The following is a 26,871-nucleotide window of genomic DNA, read 5'->3' as shown; positions in this document are numbered from 1 at the left end:
TGTAAATGGGATGAGTAAAACCTCCAAAAATCATCCACAAACGATGGCGCACTGTAATCTTTTCAATTGCCAAAGTTACACAACATGTTACATAAGGTTGCACAGCAAGACTCTAGATTGCAATGACAGACACTCTAATTCCCTAATTGAATATGACGGACTTTTGATTCTCAGCTCTTCAAGATAGCACGCGGTCTCCGATCGCGGAGTTAACCTGGTTCTCGCCCCCCAGTCTTCTACTTTCTACCCTAGTGACGTCGGGTCGTCCAAGTCCCTGCGACACCTAACTCGTTATGGGTGCAGTGCCCCAGTTTGAATCGCCCTTGCGGGTCCCACACCAGATGAAACAGAGGCCCTCCACCGAGGGCGTCGAGAAACTACATGGCCAAGCTCACACGTCATGAAAAAGCCTCGTGGGTCCCACGTGGGCAATCTCACGTCGGCCCTTTTGATGTGTTCTCGTTTTTCATTGCAACGTGGATAAACTCACCCCGCGGCTACACTCTAATTTCGGCCAAACACGTACCACGTTTTTTCCTTGTGACAAATGGAAGGCCGTTCCCAAAATGGACTTCCGTTTTCCCTATCTAAATCGCTGACGCAATGTGCTCGGTTAACCGTTTTCTACCCCTACCCAGAAAATGAACTCGCCTAAAGTATTTCTAACTGTTCGCCGCTAAATAACTCTGATTTTAAACCCTGGACGCGACCAACTGATTTCCACGGTTCACCCCTTACTCTCTCTAACTTTGAAAATGGACTCGTCCCACGGATTTTAACTACCTGACAACTTTATTGCGAGGTTCCCTCAAGAATTTACCCACTCTATCAATTCCTACTTCACTCGAGCTTATCGGAATAACAAAACGAAATAACATACCTACCTACCTGCTAAACACTACTTGTTGTCTGTAAGATCGTCCTACCTGAATTACAACGCGCAAACTGTCGGCGACACACGAGGTGCGCACCTGTAATCTCCTCCGCGATTGGCGAATGTTACGGAGCACAGCCTTGATTACCTTGACAATACACAAAAAAATACACGACTCGAGATTCGTAACCGCAATAACTACATTTTCAACTAAAACCATAACAATGAAAACAACGATTCAACAAACACCACCGTTCCCTTCGAGGGCTGAGAATCCAGTCTCGCGTCTCCCCTAAGGCCCTTACCAACCGTACGCAATCCAAAATCTACCAACCGTGCACAACAAAAGAACCAAACAATTCCTCTTGCGTTTGTTTCGGCGGCGGCAATTTGAATTCAAACTGGGGTATTACAAGCATAACTTTAAATAATAGACAGTATAAGGTTAGAATAGTAAAAATGTTAAATTTTAAATTGTTAGAAACGAGAATGACAAAATTAAAGAGACTGGGCCGTATGATTTCCCTTTCATTAAAGTTAAAGAACGTCGTTAAATTGTTTTGTCTCTGTCTAACATAGTGCTTGGCATATACTCTCACTTTGGCCCGTATTCACCAACGCCAGTTAAAGTTAACTGTAGGTTAAAATATACGAAAACATTGTTATAACAATAGGTAACTAAAGTAACGAAGTATTTTAACCTACAGTTAACGTTAACTGGCGTTGGTGAATACGGCCGTTAGTCTAATTAATTATTTAGCTAATGAAAGGCATAACGAATGGGAAATCATACGGCCCTATGTCTCTTCCGATCTAGGAGCCCATGTCCAACATCAACAACTTTGGGATATTTGATTTTAGGTTTGTCACTAGATCTTAACTGTCATCCTTCTGTCAAATGCAATTTGAATTTGTAGGTTACCGGCATCTGATATTACCCAAGAAACTAATTCTACGCTATTTATTTATTATTAATAACTTTTCCTTCTCGAAGTAATAACATGTAATCCAGTGTAACCTCAAATTTCCTCGTTGATAAAAAAATTCATTTTCAGGCTCGCGTCTCCACGAATAATAAACTGCATTCGAACGGCGACAGCCTCTTGGAGATACTTCAGTGACGTGTTCCGTCAAGAACTGACAGTGCAAACCTTTTGCGACCTCCAAGTAAATCTACCCTACAACGTTCACATTAAACCCCTCGACGTGCACAAATATCACAACTGCGACTTGCTGAAAATTGAGGTTACAGGGGCCAACTCTGTCAAACACGTACAGGATGGTAGCACTATTAAAATTTTTGGCCCAAATCAGGACCACGACGCAAATACAACCTGCACCATTGACGCACCCGTCAAAGCCAGTCAGTCTCGATCCCGACTAATTCCCCTAAAACATTTTCTCCTCGACAGATTTAAACGTCGAGGCTCTGGGAAACATTCGCACCGGTGTTTTTGGTGGTTCCAAATTAATCTTGAAATCACTTAAAGGAAGCATTTTTGTCGACAAGTATCAAGGTGACACAATCGATTTGAATACCGAGAGTGGCGATATCGACTTGCAAGGGGCTGTAGTTGCCTCTACTATCAAAATTGTAGTAACAAAAAATGGGGTACGAGTAGTTTTGTACACTAGCTTGAATAAAAATTGTTTTGCAGTCCATCAAGACCAAGCGCTTGCAGGGTCTGGACGCGGAACTAAACACAAACAAAGGAAACATCTCTGTGGAATCCTCCTATTGCGACAATTCTATTTTTAGGGCGAATTTTGGCACTCTAGACTTGCAAAATGTTCACAAAAACAGCAAAATATTTGTCACGAGTGGAAATCTGAAACTTAGTAAGTGGGCGGGGCTTGTCTTGTACTGTACTCCCATAAGCGTCACACCACGTGATACCCTCTTCTCGTCACAATAAAACAATTAATTTTTAGCCGGCTTGGACGGCCAACTGGAGGCCGACCTACGCGACACCACTGCTGACATCCAAATTTCGCGCATCCTGGACGACTCCAAAATCGTCATGTCTCAAAACGGCGACTTAGAGTTGAGACTGTCCGACGAGTGCCAGCTGAACACGCTTTTCGAGATAGTAACAAAACAACACGTTTTGGATCCCAGCGTGAGACTGATTCCCAGCCAAAACGACACCACTTTGTACTTGATGCCGACCGGAGAAAATTACAAACAAGTCAGGGTGGAGTGTGAGAATGGAAAAGTGCACGTTTGCAGCGCCTCCTGGATAAATATGTTAAAACTAAAGGCGACAAAATAAATTAGTTTATTTGTTTCTTTTTCCTTTCTTTCCTCTCTTCTTCTGCTTGTTCCTTTTCTTCTCGGCGATCTTCCGCGCCTTCATTATCTCGTCCGTCGTCTTCAATTCCGGCTTTCTCTGCTTCAACTTGAGTTTCTTGTTGTGTCTGGCCCAGTGCGTGTTCGCTTCCGTTCGAAGTTTCACTGAAACAATTTCAATCCTAGTCGACACTCTACATTACAAAACCGTTTCAGTACCATTAGGAGTAGCGATTTCTTCATTGTCACTCTCTTCAGCTTGAGCGATTTTCGATTTTTCCTTCCACTGTGCGTAGCGGTTACCCTTGTAAGTCGCCGGAATCCAAACTCCAGACTCCGTTCTGATTTTTCCCACTCTTTTGTCCTACAAAAAACAATTAAACTCCTTTCTTCTTATCTACATTTTCTTTTTTCGAAACGTACCTGCACCGTCACCATTTTCTTCTTTTTCCTGTCCCACTTCTTCATCTGTGTACTCCTCCTCATGCCCTCCTCCGAATCACACGTTAAATCCAACTGCACCTTACTTGCTTCATTCTGGAAGTTGTTCACCGCCAACCTATCCAAAAACAACAAACACTAAAAATTCAACTGAAATCAGTCTGATCTCGTACCCTTCTTCTGTATGTCTGTCGGCCGGCAAATATGGAATAAAATTGTCATCTCTACTCTTTTGACGTTTGTTTTTCTTGTACAAGTCCTCGAACTTGCGCTTTTTCGGTAGTATCACTTTGTCGAACGCATCGTCAATATCCTCTGAACTGCTTTTCGGCAACGTCAACTCGCTCTTGTTGGTTAACAATTTTGCTTCGTTTTCTTTCTGCTCTAGAGTGTCGTGGAACGTGTTTATCTTATCCTTGTGAAAGGATCTCTTCTGTTTCATCACTTGATACTCTTGCGACTTGTTCTTACCGCAAATCTCGAAAATCGTCTGAAACGTCAAAACACAACCTCGAAACGCTCCACATAATTTATTGGAAACCAAAAACGAATAAATCCAAACAAATTCTATCACCTAATCGCAGATTTTACACCAAAACAATATTTTTTTGAAGAAGAGCGAGCAATAACCCACATTTTCTTTTAAATAAATTTTCCGATCACACACTAGAGGCGCCACTAATGCAAAACCCGCTAAATTCAAATATTCTACTCTTTCCAAATGTTAAATTCAAACCAAGGCCAAGATTGAATCCTTTCCTCTATTCTACAAAATCCCGTCGTACTTACACCTTGTGGCCTATAATTCTTCATTTTATCCAACAAATTCTCCCTCTCTTCTTCCGCGTACTCCTCGTTCTCCCTAAATATAGGGTGGATCCCGCAAGTTAAAAACGGCAACTCCTTAATTCTCCTGTTACTGTCCGAAGAAGCCGCCGGTCTAGACCTTACATACTGTTTATACGCATTTTCTGTCACTGTCCTCATACTGACCTGCACCAAAAAAATATATATTTCGGAAAATTCTCAACAAAAACTTACCAAATCGGCATTAGTTTCGTGCAGAGACAACAAAGCTCCGTGTTGCTCTTCGAGCAGAGCTTGCGGGATCCTCCCCACTGAAGCTTCACTCCAGATCTTGGTCGCGATCGTGAGAGGGCGCCCCAAAAACAAATGCAAATCGAGCAAGTAGGGGTACTCGTCGGGGGTGACTAGAGAGTAGGCGGTGCCTGAACGACCGGCTCTGGCACACCGACCTGAACGAACATTTTTAAAAAATTGTTAGTTTGACAGATCTCGTACTGACCAACTCTGTGGACGAATAATTTCGATTTGGCCGGGAAGTTATAGTTGATGACGTTGTCCAACTGGGGAATGTCGATACCGCGAGCTGCCACGTCTGTGACCACCAGAACTTTGACTTTTCCGGTGGAAAACTTGGCAGCGTTGATTTTTCGAGCTGATGGGTCCAGATTCGAGTAGATGTAAGTGTTGCTGAGTCCCACACGGTCGAGAATCTGCAACCAGAAACTCCTTGGACTCTGGATTAGGAAAAGAACGTGATTTTACCATGTGCAAGTACTCTACGTGGTGTCTGGTGGCGGCGAAAACAACAGTTTGTTGCTCGCTGTCTATGTGGCTTTTCAAAAGAACTAACAATGCTGCGACTCTTTCCTCTGGTCTGACCGTCACGTACCACAACTGCAACTCTTCGGGAATTTTCGACTCTACGTCCAACCTAAAAAGAACTGTTCACAACTCGTCGCCAGATACAAACTGTCGTTTTCACCTGAGCAGGACGGGGTCGTTGAGTCCAGCTTTTGCGAACTCCACCAGAACTTTCGGCAACGTGGCGGAGAACAAAACGGTCTGTCTGGCGTCCGGCAGTCTGGCGACTATCTCGGTCAGTTGCTCTCCCAACCCCATCTCATACAAGCGATCAGCCTCATCTAACACAACATACTCGATGCTGCTCAACTTGAGCTCCATCTCGATGCAGACGTGCAGGAAGCGGCCCGGTGTGGCCACGATAACGTCCGGGTTGCCGTGAATCGCCGAGAACTGGTCGTCCATCGAGTCCCCACCCAAAATCACAGAGGACTTCAAACCGACAAAGCGACCCAACTCTTTGATAAACTTCAAAGTCTGCAAATACACAATCACAAAATTGTACGTAAAATCGAAACAACTTACTTGTAGCGCTAGTTCTCGCGTTGGCGACAGTATCAAAGCCCTAGCCCCAGCTTTGGCGCTCCGCATCTTCAACTTCTCGAACATTGGGATGAGGAAACATGCGGTTTTGCCGCTACCTGTCCGCGCCATGGCCACCACGTCGCGTCCTTCTAGCACCAAAGGGATCGTCTAAAAATTCAAATGTAAATCATTTGCTACAGAAGAATGTACACCTTACTTTTCTTTGGATGGGTGTCGGCTGTTGGTAACCGCGTTTCGTGATTCCTTTCAAAACGTTGTAACTGAGCCCCATCGATTGAAAACCGCCCCCTTTCTTCGACCCCTTCTTTCTAACCTTGTCGTCGGAGGGGTCGTTTATTTCGACGGTTTCGTCGGGGTTCGCGAACCCAGGTAACGACGCCATGATCAAGTAAACGTGGACAATAACTATTAGTACGGTTTAAACTCGAAACTAATCGGAGAAAAAATAACAAAGTTCGAGGTTATGTCAGCGGACACGTGTTTTTACTATTTTAGGTTGTCCATCCTGTAGTTCGAGGTTGACAGGCCGAGAGAATCTCGGGTACGTTCCAAAATATTACTTCAGAAACGCATCACAACACAACACAACGTTCTTAATACGTAAAAAAAAATGCAACAAAAATTACATTACTTACAAGATTTTTATGTCTTTATAAATTAATATTCTCCATTATCGTTTTTATCTTAAGTAATTTGTCATCTGTCATTTTCACATTTCAAACAAATTTAATTAACAAAGTATTAATAATATTTACTTAAAACCTGTCGAATTGCTTTAAGAAGAATTCATTACACATAAATTACTTCTATTGGTACTAATGAAGGACTTTTACTTTTATTTTGCATAAATGTCTGAAAAATTTTCCTCGACAAATAACACTTTGGCCGTCAGTGTCGTATTGCATCAGAAACAGACATATAAACACTTTATCTATGTGTGATAATTACAATATACCAGCACATGTCTTTAAAATTAGGTAAGTTAAAAAAAAATTGAACGAAAACGGCGCGACGTCCGCTGGACTGGAAGACCTGCACTGTTCCAAACGTCAACTTTGAGACATAAACAAACTTTTAGGTTATGTCCTTAACACTTCTTTTATCTCCGTGTTACAATCGAACGATGCCCAAACCGGCACCTGTTCTCGATGTCTTACTTGTGGTTCCACCCGTCCGTCCTGTTCAACACGAATAACTATATAATAATTCTCCTGGCCTTGGTGTCGACGACCGGAGACTACATTGTCACCCACACGAAGCTGCACCTTTTCCAGGCCCTCTTCGACAACGCGACCCATGCGGCCATCGGCGGCCTATCATGGTTCTTCGTCTGCATCAATTTTAAAAACCGCTCGCACCTGCAGACACTCTTCGAAATAGGAGCGTGCGCGGGGATCGCGTCTCTAATCGACGTGGACCACTTCGTTTCGGCGCGTTCATTCTATTTGAAAGTAAGACGACAGAATTGTGTCGGTTTGCATTGTGAAACTGTGTTTCAGGATGCGACGAGTTTACAGAAACGGCCTCCCCTGCACTGCTCCACTTTTCCTTTGGTGTGCTGCTTGTTGGTGTTGCTGGGCAGTTACTTTTTCCAAGTAGATCTGTGGAAGAAAATTTCGTTGATTGTTCTGACAGCGTTCGTGAGTCATCATACGAGAGATGCCACGCGGAGGGGGTTCTGGTTTTATCCGTTCGGCTCGACCCCACCAGTTCCGTATTATTTGTACGTGAGCACGACGTGCGTTATACCCGTGGTGATATGTCAACTGCACAGACTGGTCCGAATTGACGATGGTGGTAAATACAGTTTTCTAAGTAAGGGATCTGTGATATAGCGCGTCATGTTGGTTATTAAATCTATTATTATCGTTATCTGTTGACGCTGTCAAGGTTGGCAAGTCGCATTTTTTATTTTATTGGAGTGCTTATTTAAGCTGATAATTCTTATAAGTACACAAGGTTCATTATGAAAATTCGATAAATAAAAACAATTAAAACACTTACTTTTTGTTTTACTTTGTGACTAATTTGGTCTCGTTTTTGCGCAACGGTCAGATAAAACACTGTATATGGCAAATTATTTAAACTTGACCTGAATTCAAGCCGTCCTACACTTTAAATTCGATTTGGATCTTGTAAAAAAAATATCAACATCCAAATACATAGTCTTGCATTACAAACGGTCATATTTTCCTAATTAAGGCAGCTACTCAGCTAGAGGAATGAATTGTACACCGTTGGATTCCCCTTTCAAGCCGGTTTTTTTTCAATCCAAAGAAGATTTATTTGGTCCTAGTACTTTCGGGAAAAATCGCAAAAAACATTATTTTTGTTTTTTTTTCCACTCAACAAGATCAATAATTGCTACTTCTAAAGAATGTTCTCATGGAGCTCTGTCACGTGGACCACCACTAGACAACTTCATCCTAAAGACGATCAGAAAATTTTGAAATTAGACTGTTAAAGTCCGTTTTATTTTGCACAAGATGTCGCTTATGCTTGGAACTACAACCATCTTTAAATTCAAAAAGGTATATTATTATACTCATGTCATATAGTGAAGAAGTTCCTTAACATTGACACAGAACATAATAAAACACAACAAAGTCAAAATGTGGAGGCGAGACGCCGGTAATTATGTTAAATAGCACTGCACTATTACTTGATAGTAATATCCGAAATAGTGTATGTACCCCGGCAAAATTGCCGTGCCGCCGGGTGGTGAAAGGAAAATAAGAGGTCGATTAAATTCGCTTTTGAAATAAATACAAAATTAAATTTTCCCTATTTTGAGATTTTCTTGAAAATTAAAAGAGTTAAGGGACCATTTCTGTAGCCCAAAATAAACGTCTCAAAAGGACGAATCCAACGGTGTCATACTTAATGCCATACGTTTCTGTGCACTATTTCGCTTATTATTTGAACCATGAGGATGATTTTAGTTTCGTTGGATTCACATCCTGCTCCGGATGAATTTAGTGCCCGATTTGGATAGGGTACCGAAAAAAATTCTCACCTATAATCTATTCATTTTGATTGTGACCACTCCCACTCCCTAGTAGGTAACTTTTCAGTTGCTAGGTTATTGAATAGGGAATTTTAGATAACATTAAATCCAGTCGCAGTTGGCAACACTCGGAGGCGCCATTTTGACAGAAACGTCACGCTCACAGAAGACAGAATGGAGAACGACTTGCGCAAACGTTTTTCGACGTACACTGTGCGCATATCTATAAAATTGAGTTTTGGTACAAAATTTTAGAATTCAAAAAGAAAATGCCACGTCGTCTTCTCAAAATTGGGACCAAATGGTTAATATTGACTTGTTTCGAGACATTTATTGAAGCTAACGGGAAAACAACTCACAAAGACGAACATCACCAATAAAGTTAAATCTATTTGTGCTTTTTTGTTGTACATTTTGGCTAGTAAGCGTTGTAGTTTGATACCTTCTGCCCTTTCATCCCCTGTAAATCATTTTTTTGAACTTTCTGTCTGATTAGTTTTTCTCTGAAAATATTTGTATTAATCAATGCTAATTGAAAGTTCTGATTACTTTTAGTAGGTAATCCTCAGGCATTTTTCGCGTTTGTCTTACTGCCAAATGACCATTTCCTTCGTTCTTCATTAATATCGAGAATTGCATGAGGTGATTTCGAAGTTTTTACGTTAAATAATCTGTACCTGGATATAACCCCACTTTTCAACAAACGTGATCACAGAATCAGACAGACGTTTTTAGTTTCTCCTACTTCAAATATTGATTTCCGTTATTAATATTGATAATAAAGTTGACTCAAGTTGCAAAAAACCACTTTGCATTTGCAACAGCACTTTTATGGCATTAGGCATTTGAAATTACTTTAAAACTGTACTTATTTGGAAAATATTCAACCCAAACTATGATTTTCTGGTCCCTTTGTGCCTTTATTTGGTTCAGAAATATGAAAAAAATGCTGTTGCAAATGACAAGTGTGTCTTTGCAACCTGTACCGAGTTTACATTAAAATCATTGCTTTAATACCATGGTCAAGTTTTGACAATTCTGGCATTTTCACATCATGTTCACACCACACAAATATTTAGTGTAAAACGTATGCAGCACACAGCTAAACAGCGCCTACTATGTTTTTCGTTGTGGTCACAATCAAAGTGAATAGATATTAAATCCAAAAATTCCCTAGTTTTTTTTTTATTTTCAAAAAACTTCAAATGACCATAACTCACTAACTAAGGTAGCTAGGATGATGAATTTTCAATTTAAATGCAAAATGGTCTGGATTAGTTCACACTGGACAGTCAGAAATGTTTGAATTTTAGACCTGTCCAAGTCAATTTCAATTTGCACGGGATCTCATTGAAGCTGATGGTGATGATTTTCGGTTCGTTGGATTCATCTCGTCCTCCTGATGAATTTAGTGCAAAAAAGTTGGGATTTGGTCCCTAATTCGCCGATTAAATGATTTTAGAGCAATCATTCTATACTCCTATAGGCGGGTACAGATCAAGCGGGCCAATCCGCGCCGTGCCATGCAAAATGTTCGCGAACGTTGCAGGCGCGGTCAGTTTGGACGGGTTACCGAGCACAAACGCGCAACAACGCGCACGAACAAGCATTCGCAAACATTATCCGCCTGATGTCGGTACATCAAAGAAATCTGCTTGTTCGTGCGCGTTCGATTTGGACGGATTTTTTATGTTTGTCGGTGAATTCGTCAAGAGCGAACGCAAACAGCTGTCTAGATATCTCCAATTTAGCTAAAATGGAAGACGGTATTTTCGAATGAAACAAACGTACGAAACTCGGAACCTCTCCGAACACAGCCAAACATCCACGCATTTGGTCAGTCCGGACAGTTCTTCAAACATACATGAATTTTGTTAGAATCGTATTAAACTGTAAAGGACCTGGGGCGGAGCTTAGCTTGCGCGGCCTTTAATACGTCAGTGGCGTAGAGAAAATGAGAATCACTGGGAATCACGACAGTGGCGCATCATGGGAAATTTTCACCGTAGAATAAAACGTTTTAAGCAGTTTATGATATAATCCATAATAATGAATAGGGAATTTTTGCCAGATTTGGAGGCGAAGTCTAGCATTATTATTTTATAATACTAATGTAATTTATGCATGCAGAATTGTGGATAAAAGTATTACACGTAAAATCAACTTTTTATTAAATTTTATAACTCCTGATTGTTTCTAACACACTGATTCGTGTTTCATAAATGCGATAACGCTGGCTATAATTTCGCGAGCTTGACTGTAAAATTTTCCCACGCTGGCCAAAAGTTTGATGCGAAGCCATTCCAAACAAAACCTACAAAATTCCGATGGTGTTAGTTAAGTTTTTATTTTATTTCATTTACAAGTCAATTGCTATTGAAAGTGAGGTTATAAAATTAATTTTCCTATTATTTTTTTGTACTTACCAAAACACTGTAAAGTTATCTTCAGTTAGCTTGTGAAGACAGATTTGAAGCCTTGGGTGAACTTGGTAAGCGTATAAAGCAAAGTGGTATAAATAAAATTGCACTGCATAAACATGTAAACAACTCTCTGACAAATCTCCCCTATTTTCCGACGAATGGACTCGACCACACAGATTGGTTTTGGGCGCAGATCACGTGACCGTCCCTTTACACTTTATTACAAGTCTACGTTTGCAAACGTTTTGCACGGCACGGCGCGGATCGGCGCGCTTGATCTGTACCCGCCTTTAATATGTAGGTACGAGTACATATTTTAATTAGACCCGATTTGGATCGCAATCTAGACAATAAAAATTCCGCTTGACTCTTTTTAAATTTACAATTCAGGTTGTTGACATCATTAGGGTTTTAAGATAAAATTTTTGCCATATTATACTATTATTAAATCAAATAGGATTATTTTATAGTTAGAGGTTATATGACTTCATTATTGCCAAATATGCACTGTCGCGAGCAATAAATTTTGGTCGTCAATGTCATTTCAAAATTTGGTTAGATTGTCACAAATTTAAAAAATTTCCCTGCCTAATTATGTCCACGTTAACAGTGTCAAAAATTGAGAAAAAAAATGACAATTAATGTCATACAACATGATGATAGGTTATGTTATTTACGACTGTTTTACAATGGAGCATTTTAGATTGCCTCAAAGAATGACCTTGACGACCGAAATTTATTGCTCGCGACTGTACTTAGATAAATTTTCTATGAACTTGTGTCTGTAAAATGCAAATATAAAATTCCGTATAGATTATTATCTAAGGCACCTTGTTGCGTGGAAATGAAATGTTACTATACAAGAGCGATAAGTTTTTCTAAAAATTATTAAAGCTGCAGTAACAAATTAATTCTCGTCTGTATTACAATTCTGAATTGATGTGATCCTTTCATTTTATTTCTTCGTCCTTATTTTATTATGTAGTATTGTAGTATTCTGAACTGAAATATTTATGGAATAGATATAATTGTTTGAAATTTTACCACAACAAAAATTTTCCAACAATATTTTTTGTTCATTTCTAAAATCTGCACGACTGATATCAACAATTACAATTAAAGTTGACCAAAAAAAAAACTTTCATTTACGACAACAAAATACACTGAAATAGTTCACTAACTACTAACTACGAGTGTATTTTTTACCAACCTAATTTTTATATGTTGCACTTTCGCTCCCAACGCAAATACAGTAGAGTAGAACTCCGATTATGCAAATCAATTGGGAGGGGACCCTATTCGGATAATCAAATATCTATATATTAATAAGTGAAGGAAAACCTTTGTACCCCTTTTTAAGTAAATTGCGCGGACGGAGGAGTGTGAGATTTGGCATAGTTAAAGTTTATGTGGAGAAGGAGTGCAGAAAGATAAAATTTATGTATAATATACAGGGCGTCCCCAAAAAAAGAGACAAATCCATAGCTCCCTTATTTATCGGAGGATTTTAATTATCTATACACCAAATTAAATGGTTCTGAATAAGCTACAAAATGGCGTACTAAATTCACGTAAAACCCGAAGTGCTTCAAGGTTAAACTGTCAAAAAATTTTTTTTTTTTAATACGGACACATACTTTTTTTAGTCAAAATTCATTACGTTACAATGTAATAAATTACCCAAATTAAGTTAATTGGAAAAACAAATGACAAATATGTAATAACATTTGGGATTGCACGTACAGTGCGTAGTTTAAGCATCAACGATAGTAGCATTTTTTAACTTTTTTTTGTATTTTGGGTAGGTAAGTGTACATTTGTGATAAACTGTTTTTTTTAGAATAAAAATCTCTATCAGAAGTGTTAAAAAAAATTATGTGTTCGCATTTGAAAAAAAATATTTTGACAGTTTAGTCCTGAAGCCCTTGGACCAATATGTGAATTTATTAGGGCCTTTAGTAGCCTATTTAGAGCTATTTAATTTGGTGTATAAATAATTAAAATCCTCTGATAAATAAAGGAGTTATGGACTCATTTTCTTTTTCGGGGACACCTGTGTGTTACAAATATCAAAACATTCATTGTTTACGTTTACACTGTAAAAAATTAGCGGAGTAAATGCGGAGTGAATTTGGAGCGAATGCGGATTGGATGATTTGTAATTGATTTAATCCCCCCGCAGTGAAATCCACTCCTAGAGGGCGTTTATTTAGATTATTCATAAAAACACTCTTCGGAGTGAAATACAAAATTCTTTGACTATCAGTGGTTTGCCACCACATAAGTAAGTATTGAAAGTTAATTGCACGTTTTACTTATCAGAAACTTAAATGCAAAGGAAGCATTAGTCTATGGAACAAGAATACGCATCAAGTTTATGCATCGCAATGCTATTGATTCCGAAGATTTAACTGGAACCGAACGCAATAAGAGAATTTAACGTATTCAGGTACTATTTTACCATTTAATTTTCAAAAAAGTTAATTTCCAATTATAGCTGCATTTGCGATGACAATAAATAAGTCTCAAAAACAAACATTCGAAAAAACTGCAATTTTATTGAGGCAGCCAGTTTTCAATTGTACGTCGCAGCAAGTAGAGTTCGATCATTCAATGGTTTGAGATTTTATACTTCCGAATATAACTGCCAAGGGCATTTAGCAAACGATGAAATTTTATTTTAAGTTCAATGGACATTTTATTTTTTTAACCGCCTGGTTTTTTTTTTTGTTTCAATAAATAATATAGGTATAAAAAATACGAAACACGTGTTTCATTTTCCATTTTTTGTATTAAATCTTTATTGCATAGGCAAACTATATCTCATTTTTCCTATCGTTCGTATTTTTCAAATAACTCGAAAATCAGTGCATAATGTAAGTATTTGTAAACGCTCGCAGCTGACGTAATAAAAAAAAATCAAAAAAATTATATGCGATAATTATAGAGGTATATTTTTGATAAAAAAAAATCTCAGTAACATTCAAACTTAAAAATTTAATGAAAACGGTCGAATTTCGACCGCTGGGCGACCTCTAGTTCGGATAATTAGAGAATTCACGAAAAAAAGGTTATTTTTTAGGAAAAAAGCTCATTTTACTGTAATGTAGTAAAGTAATGTACTATTGCGGCCAAAAAATTTCGTCCGTCACTTTCAAGGCCCTGACATAAAGTGTAAACTACCCTTAAGCACCAATAACCTCACTTTTTTATCGTTATTGTCATTTTGACAATCTGTCATTCAGTCCATCAGTTCAAATTTTGTGAATACAAAGGACAAGTTCTACTCTTACAGAATTACCACACGACCGCTAGTGGCACTAGAGGCAGACTTGCGGCTATTTTTGGATTAAAGCACCAAACAGAGAACCGTGGAAATTATACGAGTATGCCGTAGTTTTAAAAAAATCAAACGAAAAACATTAAGGCAAAGACAAGGAAATGAAACATTTATTTTTGTTTAAGTACTTAGCTAAATCAAAAGATAAAATGAATGAAGTTTAAAATCAATACTTGGTCATCGCTCCATTGGCATCAATAACTCGCCTTACACGACGCGACATGAAGAGGCATAAATCTCTGTGATAATTCCTGGGTAATGATTGCCATGCATTAGTAATCGCAGTCAAAAGTTCTGCCCTATTCCGAATCACTTGTCGTTGTTGCAAATTACGAACCAAAAGTCCCTACATGTTTTCTTTAGGGTTCAAATCAGGACTGCTATCTACTGAAATCCATGCCCATATGTTTGCCGAAAATCGACCGCTCCTTTCCGTTGTATTTGCTTGTATTTACCGCTTCAACAGCCGTCATAAAAGGGCTATTGCGTAATCTATTGGCGTCTTTCAATAGTTTCATTTTGCCTCCATTTCTGAAGAATGGACGAAATTGTACTTTTAGGTATACGAAGGTCCATCGAAATCTCAGCTTGGGACATTCCTCTTTGTGCAAGAGTTAGTGAGTTACTATTTTAATTTTATTAAAATTTGATACCGATGGGATTTTGCTTGACTTTCAAAAGTGACAAGTAAAAACATCAATCATAATGACAATAAGGAATGGACTACACCGATTTTTTTGAAATGACGGAAAAATGACGGACGAAATTTTTTGGCCGCCATAGTACTATGTCACTGACACTGTCAGAATTTGAGAATTTTCTCCTGTGTGAACGGATTTCGATAAATATCACAACTTGTCAAAACGAAACGTCAAGTTAATTTTAATGATTTTAGGCGATTTGGAGCCTTTAAGAGGCTCGTCGAACAAAAAAACCTTGTATTCAACTCGTTCTTCTGTAAATTTGGCTTTTTTTGGCACTCCTGGGCCTTTTACACATGAACTCGTTAAATAATAATATACAAATTAAAAGACAAGTTTCATAAGACCAGTCTTGAAGCACGAATTCAAAATTAAAAAACGAGTGGCGTACCCACGAGTTATTTTAAAGAAAGAGTGCTTCAAGGTCTTATGAAACGAGTTTTTTTATACTATTTTTTGGAATTTGTCCGCCATAGTACCTACGTCGCCCGCTGAAATACGTGAAATTGTCAAAAATACGGTCGCGAATTTGCTGCCTGATAAATAATTTTTGACACATTTTGTAATTTAAACTGACATGCATGACAAGATAATTCTACATCAAGCTTTACCAACTTAAAAATTTTCGTAAAATGTTCCGTGAATTAATGGCTATAAGGACATCGCAGATGATGACGTTGCTACATCCAAGAATATAAATGCATCAATTTTACGTACGATATTAAAAAAAAGAAGTGAATTTGTTTCGGTCCATGAAGGAACCAGCCGGAAAAAAATACAATATGCGTAATATGAAGAGGTGGAAACTAAAAAATTGGTTCACGCAGGTCAGGAGCTCTAACATTCCGATAAGTGCTCCGATTTTGTAAAAAAGGGCCCGGCAAGGTTTTCCCGGTAATAGCGCTTTCCCGGCTATAGCGCTTTTTTCTTCGGTCTTTTTTTTTAAATCTAGTTACTTTGTGCAACCTGTCAGCTGGAGCAGTTGTTACGCAAGTAATTTGACAAGTTATTAGACTGTAAAAAATTGCATTTGTCATAACTTTGAGTAAAAATGAAATGACCAACATGCTACAAGCGTATTTTGAGTGTGGCAAGAATACACAGCCAGCTATTCGCCTTTATCACCAGCATTTTCTTAATAGAACAGTGCCCCACTACAAAAAATGAATTAATTTCCTTAACCCTCCACCACCCGGCGGCACGGCAATTTTGCTGGAGTACATACATTATTCGGAAATTAAAAAATTAAATTTGTTACATTAATTGTAATTATTACTATCAAGTAATAGTGCAGTGCTTATCAACATTACCGGCGTCTCGCCTCCGCATTTTGACTTTGTTGTGTATTATGTTCTGTGTCAATGTTAAGGAATTTCCTTACGATGTGACATGAGTATAATAATATACCTTTTTGAACTTCAACTACCAATGTGTTCCCTAAATCCAGAATTAAATTTTTTTTTCTAACACTAATCTCTTATACTGTTTCTATGGTGCATATGTAAGAAATACTGCCTAAATTTCCAAAACTAGCGTTTATTCACACAACGTACAAATCGTTCGACAACTCTAAATCGACTGACTTCTCTACCCTCCACCTGATTACGTCTCACACTTTTTGCCACGCATGCAAAACATATCGATACTAAAAACTATAAAGTGTTCATATTCCTCGGACCAGGGTCATTTATGTGTCATCATCCACTTTTTCTCACACATATGAGCTCACACCTTATGTTTCCCATAAAATACGTTTTTCTCTATAAGACACGTCGTCAATAGCAACGTATCTTATAGAGTCATAAAATACGCTCACACATACACTGCGCCGCAAAATTATCGCATAAAGTAAAAATGAACGGTAGTTTTTTGTATTTTACTTCTTCTGCGATTTTCTTATGCTGAATCTCTTATTTTATCGTATTTCTTTTGTTTAGTAGCAAAAATCGCCATGTTGATAACTTCTAAAGTTGTTTATTATGAAAAGTTTGTATTAGTGTTATTGGTCGATTTCGTAAAGCATTTTGATTGTGGATGTGAGAGACGGTTAGTAAGAAGTTTTGGTTCCTTCAGTCATAAATTTCGAAAATGAATCCCTACGAACGTTTAAGTTGACATACAACAGCCGAACAATGTGCACAAATTGTTGTACTAGCCGAAGACGGTATTAATCAACAAGATATTGCAAATGGTCTTGATCTGCACCAGTCAACGGTATCTAGAGTTTTGCGTCGTTTTCACGAGACAGGAGAATACTCTAGAAGACCTGGACAAGGACGCAGACGAACAACAACAGCTCAACGGGATCGTTTTCTGCTTTTACAGTCGTTGAGACACAGGACTCTGACTGCTCCAGCTTTGCAAGTTATGACTTTAGGAAGATATCAATTCCAAATTAGTGCAAATACTGTTAGAAGAAGACTTGCTGAACACGATTTAAGGCCCAGGATACCAACAAGGGGCCCACAGTTAACAGCGGCTCACCGAAGAGTACGATTGCTGTTTACCCAAAATCACGTTGATTGGGAATTGGATCAATGGAGGTTAGTAATGTTCTCTGACGAGTCCAGATTTTGCCTGGATCAAAGTGACAGACGTGTCAGGGTGAACCGATGCTCAGGAGAGCGATATGCTCAATGTAACATTATCCCGAAAGTCAATTTTGGAACAGGTTCCGTTATGGTTTGAGCAGGTGTCAATTTCGACGCTCGCACAGAGTTGGTGGTGCTAGAAAGAGGAAACCAAAATGCGGCGACGTATATTACCAATATTCTGGAACCTCATATTGTCCCATTGCGACCATTTATTGGGATGACTTTATTTTTATGCATGATAATGGACTGGACGTTGCCGGAATAGTGCAGCATTATTTCCGTGAGGTCGAAATTGGGCAAATGCAATGGCCAGCAAGGAGTTCAGATCTAAACCTCATCGAGTAATTGTGGGATCCTACAGATAAACGATTTAGAAGATTACCAAATCCACCAACAACTCTTCATCAGCTGTCTTTGGGTCTAACTCAAGTTTGAGAAGAAATTAAGCAAAGAGTTATACAAAAACTCATTTTAAACATGAGACAATGTTGTGCAGCTGTAATAAAGGCACGGTGTGCCAACACGCACTATTAAATGTTAAATTTCTTTGTTTTCTCCGAATTTGATTTTTTTTTCTTGATTTCTTTGTTGTGTTCTGATTATTGTAATGTTTACTTTTATAAATCTACTTCTTTAATACTTTACAGTTCGAAATGTTGTAACTGGAAATAAATTTGGCTCAAAAACACGAGTTTTGAAATTATGCGTTAATTTTGCGGCGCAGTGTATTATTCAAGTAACATTTTATTCATCATTTTTACAGTAATTATCACATAAATTATCATATAAAAAATGATCAAAATGGTTTGAATAAGTGAAAACACACTGTTTACACACAAGAGTAAAATTTGTTGCAAAACAACTCAATCGTTAATTTAAAAAAAAATAAATAAATAAAATTCTCTTCACCACTTTTCACCTAAAAAATAACACTGAGAGTGACAAAAATTGACAGTTCACAGTGAAGCGGCAAAAATTTCATAACATATAATAGGAATGGCTTGCTTCGGCTACAATCATTTATAATGACCCTGTATTTCCACTTTTTTTTTCCTATGCAAGAGTGCAATCTTATCTTTATTGTACACTTAATATTGTCGGTATGTGATTGTCAAAGAAAAACGTATATTTCTGTTTCGGGCGTTATTTTTTGTCAAAATTTAAAAATAAAAAAAGATTTGCCATTAAGAAGTTGGCCCCCACATGCGCCGTTGAGCAGATTTTTAATTTTTTTTTTAATAACGAAGAAAAAAAAATTTTTTTTGAATGGAATCAAAAATAAAAAAAGTAAAACGTTGCAGCATTTTGAAGTAATATTTTAGGACACTTGCAGTTTAAAAATTGAAAATCGGTCATACCGTTTCTTTAAAAAACGCTAAATACTTTTCCGATATCTTTATCTCTCTCGCACACTTGGTCATCCCGATTAGCCTTAACCTCACTTGTAAATGACAATTTTCGCATCATTAATGGCATTTTACTCCACGAGGCAGTAATTGTAAAGCCTAAACACATCGTTCTACTAAAAAGTAGAGTGCTAACCAAAAATTTTACTGTTTTTATTGAATTCTGGAGGTTTAATGCATTTTTCGATGAAGCCTTTACTGTGACGTCACGATCAAAAACAATTGCTGCCTTAAGGCTTTGTGTTCTAGATGGCAATGACAGAGCTGCGGACAAAACATACATTGGTGGCCATGGTTACTACAACTGTGTGCAATCATTTCATTGCGCACAGGCTAGAAAGCATCTGATTGGCTAACTAGTTTCATTGCACACGGGTTCGCTATTTGCATGCAATAGCCAACTTTCAGTATGTAATAGTTATTTGTGCGAATTTACGCATTTTTCATAGTGGTCGTCGGAAAAGCATATTTCCTATAGGTTACTTCGCATTGGCGTACATTTTATAAAACATGATATACAGGGTGTATTTTTAAAATGTGCCGAAATTTTACCCACGAGGTTGTAGGAGAACGTAGAAGACTAAAAGCAATTAAAAAAAATTGTAGCTCAAAAAATAAATGTCATTTTATTTTTTGACATAGAATTTTTTAGATATTTTTTCCGAGTTCTACATGAAGCCAGTAGCTCGTGGTTAAAATATCTGTACAACTTTCAATAACACCTTGTACAAAAGTACAAAAACCTACACAGTTATATTATAATTCAGAATAAGTGGCATCGCGGCAGACTTTTAATTTGGCCTTGATATTATCATTGGAATCGTTTTGTGTTTATTTTCTTGTTATAAGTATTTGGAATGTCCTTGTTTCATTTATGAAAAGTGTATTATTTGTCTGGGGGTTATCTCTGCTGTGGGTGAAAACCATGTCAAAATTATGTAACGCATAACCTCAGAATAAAGTAATGACGGTTTCACATGTTTACTAAATTTTTTGACATAACATAACGCTCACTTTAGAGAATCAACGCCTACCGCGATGCCACTTATTCTGAATTATACTATAGTTTTCTTTTCTAATAAACGTCTTTTTTTATCGGTCAACTACAGTGAGATTAGTTAAATTTATAATTAAAGGAGGCTATGACTTTAAAAAAATAAAAAATTTAAATGTATCTAGGGAATTTTGCGGTGGTTGGTGACATTTTTTGTGGCAAAATTTTGGCCAGCTGTGAAAAAAATTAATTTTAAACGTCAGATTTTTTTTATTTTCGCATTTGATGTTTGAAAATGAATGCTGAAGAAAGTTTGTCACTAACGCCGCCGCAAATTAGGCAAATTGCACAAAAGACGTTAGAAAATCTACTGCCGGAATGAAAATTAAACGTTTTGTTCATTGTTATTTATTAATGTGCTTTGTTCTCTGCGAGATTTATTTTTTGACGTCTGTCAATTGACACTTCACGCTACCAACATCAAAACAGTAGGTAAATTTTACTAGGCTATTCTAACACGTCAACGACCTATTAAAGCACTCAAATGACGTCATTTGGGTGCTAGAATAGACTTTTTCGTAATTTGCCTCCATTTTGATTCTCTAATAGACATATTAACGAACGCGACGTCATCATCTGGGATGTCCTTATAGTCATTATTTCACGGAACATTTTACGAAATTTTTTAGGTTGGCATAGTTTGATCCGTCATGCGTGTCAGTTTAAATTACAAAATGTGCAAAGAATTATTTATCAGGATTTATCAGGCAACAAATTCGCGACCGTATTTTTGGCAATTTCACGTATTTCAGCAGGCGTACCTACATGAAAGATTATCTTCCATATTCGTGTTTTGTGACAGAATTTGGATAAAACAAAAGGCGACTTTGAAGACTTGATCAAATTTTTACTTTTAAAATTAAGACATTACCAACCGCCACAAAAATCCCTAAATCGAGGAAAGTAAACATTTTTGTTTAAAATCGACTTAAAAAGGGCAAATTACAAAAAATAGTATAAAAAACTCATTTCATAAGACCTTGAAGCACTCATTCTTTAAAATAACTCGTGGCTACGCCACTCGTTTTTTAATCTTGAATTCGTGCTTCAAGACTGGTCTTATGAAACTTGTCTTTTAATATAGATACTAATTCTAAACGCAAAATAGAAAAAAAAAACTTTCTACGTATCTTGAATAATGATGTGCCCTTGCTGCACGACCCTGCAGAAACACATAAAATCTGAAATTAAATTTAAAAAAAAAAATCATTAACTTGGCGCAAGAAAATTTGCCAAATAGCCATAACCCAAGAATCACACAGGAATGCGCGAAAACGTCGCAAACTCACAAGAACACAAGATGACAAGAATGACATTTGCCTGCGCGGTTCTATTCAAAATTCTCCCTCTTGCGTTCCGCCCCGGGGGAGGCACCCACACTTTTTGCGTTGCCACCTTGCCTATGCTGGTTTCACCCCCCTGGCTAAAATGATCCGATATCTTCCTAAAAATAGTCAAAATGCCGACCACAATAGGTTCAAACACACAAACATCTACGATTCGTCATTTTTTCGTGCTTACACATAACATCAAACAAGAAAACCAAATTAAAATGCCTCGTTTGAATCGAATGAGTAAAACTCAAAAAACGTTTGTGTGCAACCGTACGCGAAATGAGCACTTCGCGTGCCTAGAGCAGGCCGCGAAATTGAATTTCGCAGCCGTTGCCTTGACGACGGCCGTAAAAGTAAAAGTCATTTCAATATTTATTTATTATCACAATTACTACATATCTATCTCTATATTTGCGGTGTGATCTTACAAAATCTGGATTAGGTACAGTTAAAGTTTGATTTATGCCAGTTTTTGTGTCAGGAACGGCCGCTATTAGTACAGAATTTTCATCCGGTTTGAAGTTCCCGCCAATTTCAAATGGAGTGGTCGCTTCATGAATGACGAGTCGGTAAAAAGATCCCCATTGTCGATCTAGAACAGACACGTATTAATTAGGTTAATTTTTCACCGGTCAAAAAGGGAAATATCTAGTAACTAGTAACATATCCTGAATGGCATCAACAGACATTTTGGTTTATTTGTCTCTTTGCACGGCATCTGATGTTTCCACGATTAAAATAACCTAAAAGCGAGCAAATGATACAACTTATCATAACAGAATTTAACATTTACCTGCCACAATAAATAAATTCCAGTAAATAGGTAAGCCAATGCAACATTATCCGACACGGTTTTCACATTCTTCTTGTTACATCAGTCTCAAAGTCACTGTAACATTTTTTATATTGTTGTTTCGATTTTTCAGGTTTCAAATGCGACACTGCACAATTTATAATATTTTTTTAACTCTGGATGAGTACACGGAACAAGAGCTGCATATTTGCGGTATAATTTTACAAATTCTGGATTGGTGACAGTAAAAGTTCGTTTTATGCCAGTTTTTGTGTCAGGAACGGCTACTATTAATACAAAATGTTCATCCTTGATGTTATGGATAGACATTTTGGTTAGTTCGTCTCTTCGCATGGCTCCTGATATTCCCATGATTAAAATGACCTAAAAAAGGGCAGATTATACAGCAAATTGATCTGGTCTCGTGTCAATACCTTAGACTTTTTCGCCTGATAACCAACTGACTTTTTTTCATAAAAGGTACTGTAACGCTCCGAATAGGTTCTATAAATTAAGAATTTTAATTTTTAAAATAATTTCAACGAAATATTTTAAATACCGTTCATTTGCGACGGAAATGCTGGTCAGTTGTAAATTTTATTGTTGCTTTGTTCACAAGAGTGGCACCACACTCCTCAAGTGAAATCTGCCAACCTTTCTTTGAAAAATGCAGGTACGCGTCCGGAGCAAAACATAGCCCAAGGGGAACAAGTGTTCAGGGGAAAGGAAGCGTTGCAATAAATTTATTGTAATTACATGTTCGACAATTTGGGTGGTCCAGTTAAAATCAGGGGATAATTGAATTAATGAATTTGATGTTAGCAGGTTTCAAATTGAGAGAACAACAAAATTAATGTTCATTAGGTTAATTTACTTTTTTTAGCATTCTCAAATTTGTGGCATATTTGTAATTAAAGGGCGAGAATTGCAAATTAAAAACAGAGCGCTTTATCGTAGAAAAGAACTAGAATCGTTTGCACTTTTAGTTAGAAAAGTAACAAAGCAAAGTAGAAAGGGAGTCGGTAGAAAACACAGAGGACCGGGTAACGGTAAAGCCAGGTAGTCGTAGAAATCAGACGTGTGAGTGAGAGAGAGAGAATGAAATTTACGAAGTAATCATTAATTAGAACGGTTTTGGGGAATCAAACCAATGTAGAACAATTTTTAGAAGTAGCAGAACAACGGAACTTAGTTGCATGAAATGGCACTTGCGTAACAGCGTTTCAAGCCCAATTTAGGTTTCAAAATAAGGTTAATTTGTTTCATTTTAATTATGTTTGTTTCATTTTAATTGTGTTTGTTTTATTTTAATTATGTTTGTTGCATTTTAATTATATTTGTTTCATTTAAATTCTGTTTAATTCTTGGTGCTGATTTTTATTATTGTATAGAGTCGGTAATTCAGTGTTCCTGTTAATTCGGTTTGTCCCATTTTAATTGTGTTTGTTTCTTGATGCTGATTTTTATTATTGTATAGAGTCAGTAATTTAGTGTTCTTTTCAGAGTTCTAATTCAACAACAAATTATGTATATACAGTCTGGTCCTAACAAAAGTCTAAATTTAAACATTTAAAATAATGGTGGAAAAACGGAAACTGTAATTTCAAAAGTTTTAGAGATTTCGAAAAGGCGTCGCGATCGGCGTAAAGTAGAACCGAGCTGATTGGTCACGTTGGTCAAGTAGGGGTTGCGAAAGTGGGGTGCGCCAGAAATGATAAAACCGATTGCGGGACGGGAAACAGGGGCTTTTTGATTCACTCGGGGTTTGATCTCCAAAGTAGCCGGAGGTACGTTCAGTACTTCCAGCAGCCATTTTGTGACCACGTTCTTTACATTTACAAGGTAAATTATTCCTCTAATTTTTGTACATTATTTTTAGCCGCGATTTAATTAGCCCAACAGCATTTAGTTCTTTATCGTTCTAACGTAAAGATGATATTATTTTCTTGGAGCTTTTGATGACCACGTGACTCTTTAGAATCTTGAATTAAATTCCTTATAGCGAAGTATGTGATCTTCTTGCATTTACCGATTGGGGAAACGTGCTCTTGTCAAGGGGAACCATTATGCAATCATTATAAAACATTTCCATTCATTATTTATGTCTTGGATTCTCGAGTTCGGGAAGCTACCGCCAGTGTCCGTCGCACTCAATTAGCTGTGGTCCGGCATAAGTGCACAAACCGCCATGTCACCCGTAAACGGGACAGTGACCAAACTAGGCCAGCTGACACGTGAAGAGAGGTACCCTTTGGCCCTGTTAGAACCCTTTTGTCCCTTTTATTTTCGACCACCGGAGTAGACCGGGGTGATCTATGAGATTCCAGGGCATCGCGTCGGGTTCAATTTAATTGGGGTAATTGAAATCTAAATCGGATCACATAGTTCCCATCTCCAACTCGTATAATGCTGTTCGCGCCATAAACTCCTATATTTGCCCAGCTTACTCATTTATTCATGAGTCAGATCTCAATTCGAGGGCCGCGAGTCAAATCTCATTGGGTCAAATTTCCGCCAACTTCTGTTATTAAAGTCATTTATTTATTTCTATCATTTGTTGGGACCAAACGCCACCATACTCGATTATTTGTTAAATAAAATTTAAGTGAAGTGTGCGCAATCGTTTTAATTTCATCTTTGAAAACCGTCCAAAGGTACGGCCTCTCATTAGAGCCTAATTAAAGAAAAATGGAAAATAATACACAACGTAGGATCCATAAATATTTCTTTCTCATTGTTTTTGTTTCGTATTTTTCCGCAAAATTTCATCTGAGGGAATGCGGCAACCAACAATACACCAAACGAGGGAGAAAAAAAAATCATCGAGGAAAAGTAAAGGAAGTCGAAAGGTTACAGTACCAATTTCAGAAACTTCGTAACACGAATGCCATCCCGTATGTTCAGCGTGAGCTTCAACATTGAATATGTGCTCCGTAAAGTTGAACTTTTCAGTTTTTGATTTTTCCATTAAATAAGCCAAAACAACATTCCCTTGGTGCAAAGAAGCCATCGATTTCATTAATGTCATCGGAAACCGACTTATCGCGGAATCAGGCGATTCAAAATCAAAGAAATTCCTTTTCGAGAGGATTTCCCTTGCCATTCAACGTGGAAACGCTGCAAGCATTCGGGGCACTTTTCCAGATTCCGCAATATTATCGGAAATTTTTGTATTATAAAACAAAAATGTTTATGTAATTATGTTATTAATATAAGCTCTTGTGTTTCTCCGACACCGTTTTCACATTATTTTTATTACACCACTCTTTAAAGTCATTGTAACACTTATCGTACTGCCGTTTGGACTTTTCTGGTATTAAATTGGACACTGCACAATCTGCAATATTTTTTAACTCCGGAGAAGTAGACGGAACAAAAACGTTGTAATTTTCTTGCGACATTTTTCCAATTTTTCTCAAAATAAATTGTTTTATTTATGTCGTTTCCATAGCGACATGGCGACATGTAGGCCGACTTTATTTTTATTGACAGTGAAGGAAATTTTACTTGTTCATTTTATAATTACAAATTTTCGGGTTGCACACAAAATGTTGTGTACACCTTGGCTACGAAATCCTTTGACGACCTCGAGATTGTCTTGTCTCGGCCGCAAAGCGGCCTTGACGACAATTTTTCTCTCGGTTCGTCAAAGTAGGATTTCACAGCCTTGCTATACAAATATCTATTTTGGTGACTCATTTGGAAAACAATAAGTTTTTACTGCAACCGAATAAGCTGAAACCCTCGGAGTTGGAAAAGGTTACTAACGGGTGGGAAAAGTTTGCAAGTGAGCTAACAAACTGGAAGAAGTTAAAAAAAAATGTGACCCAGTGGAAAGATCTGAGTAGCTAAAATAAATGGGGACAGGTCATACCTAAATACGAGTACAAAAACTTTAACAGTTATATTTTTCTGAGCAGGCTTTAAATGAATTCAAAGTTAACACTCGAAAAAAAGCTTGTTTGCTTCATGAAGAAAATGTAGGAACAGGGAGTGGTGCAAAAACCTTAAAGCAAAAATAATGATTGCAGGGGTACCAGATATTACAGAAAGAGAAATCACTCAAGATATGGCCATTCAAGATGTTAATTCTGAAATTGTAAGTCCTAATGAATACATCAAATTTTATTGTTACTTACATGCAAGAATTATTATACCGGGTGATCAAGAAGGACTGTTTATGTTGGCAGTACAATTAAGAAATTTTTTTAATTCGGTTATTTATAACACTGCAACTGGATATGTTTTGTTGGTTTATTTGACAAATATCTGATATAGGTATAGCATTAACAACGATAAGCCACCAACAACCGGAAGTTACTCCTGTTATACGATTTAAAATACGATCCAGTGTTACCAACTTAAACAGTCCTTCTTGATCACCCCGTACATTAAAGGTA

The 26,871-nt window shown here is 37.5% G+C and overlaps 3 protein-coding genes and 1 long non-coding RNA gene across 5 annotated transcripts; 2 read left to right on the top strand and 2 right to left on the bottom strand.

The window, feature by feature from the left end:
- Nucleotides 1-1,737: 1,737 nt before the first annotated feature.
- On the top strand, nt 1,738-3,162 carry LOC138136335 (uncharacterized). The gene is made up of 5 exons (XM_069055493.1): nt 1,738-1,877; nt 1,930-2,237; nt 2,287-2,486; nt 2,533-2,713; nt 2,807-3,162. Coding segments are annotated over exons 1-5 (1,032 nt in total). The 5' UTR covers nt 1,738-1,875; the 3' UTR covers nt 3,148-3,162.
- On the bottom strand, nt 3,138-6,407 carry LOC138136334 (ATP-dependent RNA helicase DDX54). Its single transcript, XM_069055492.1, has 11 exons — nt 6,016-6,407; nt 5,799-5,966; nt 5,395-5,750; nt 5,175-5,343; nt 4,912-5,122; nt 4,647-4,861; nt 4,395-4,598; nt 3,779-4,095; nt 3,588-3,723; nt 3,384-3,528; nt 3,138-3,329 (listed from the first exon to the last, which is right to left on the bottom strand). The coding sequence occupies exons 1-11, from the start codon at nt 6,199-6,201 to the stop codon at nt 3,154-3,156; spliced, it is 2,283 nt and encodes a 760-aa protein (XP_068911593.1). The 5' UTR covers nt 6,202-6,407; the 3' UTR covers nt 3,138-3,153.
- Nucleotides 6,408-6,967: 560 nt separating this feature from the next.
- Nucleotides 6,968-7,654, top strand: LOC138137056 (transmembrane protein 267). The gene is made up of 2 exons (XM_069056350.1): nt 6,968-7,270; nt 7,319-7,654. The coding sequence occupies exons 1-2, from the start codon at nt 6,968-6,970 to the stop codon at nt 7,652-7,654; spliced, it is 639 nt and encodes a 212-aa protein (XP_068912451.1).
- A 14,384-nt stretch (nt 7,655-22,038) lies between these two features.
- LOC138136907 (uncharacterized) lies at nt 22,039-26,337 on the bottom strand. Of its 2 annotated transcripts, XR_011161491.1 has the most exons (4): nt 23,031-26,336; nt 22,906-22,975; nt 22,472-22,855; nt 22,039-22,421 (listed from the first exon to the last, which is right to left on the bottom strand). It is a non-coding gene; the product is annotated as an uncharacterized lncRNA (long non-coding RNA). The 2 variants fall into 2 exon arrangements; XR_011161490.1 differs by having other exon boundaries at nt 22,906-26,337.
- Nucleotides 26,338-26,871: the final 534 nt, after the last annotated feature.

This window comes from Tenebrio molitor, chromosome 8 (assembly GCF_963966145.1).
Source record: "Tenebrio molitor chromosome 8, icTenMoli1.1, whole genome shotgun sequence".
In the NCBI taxonomy this organism is placed as follows: Eukaryota; Metazoa; Arthropoda; class Insecta; order Coleoptera; family Tenebrionidae; genus Tenebrio; species Tenebrio molitor.
Note: the sequence above shows the minus strand (reverse complement) of the source record. Positions and strands in the feature narration are given on the sequence as shown.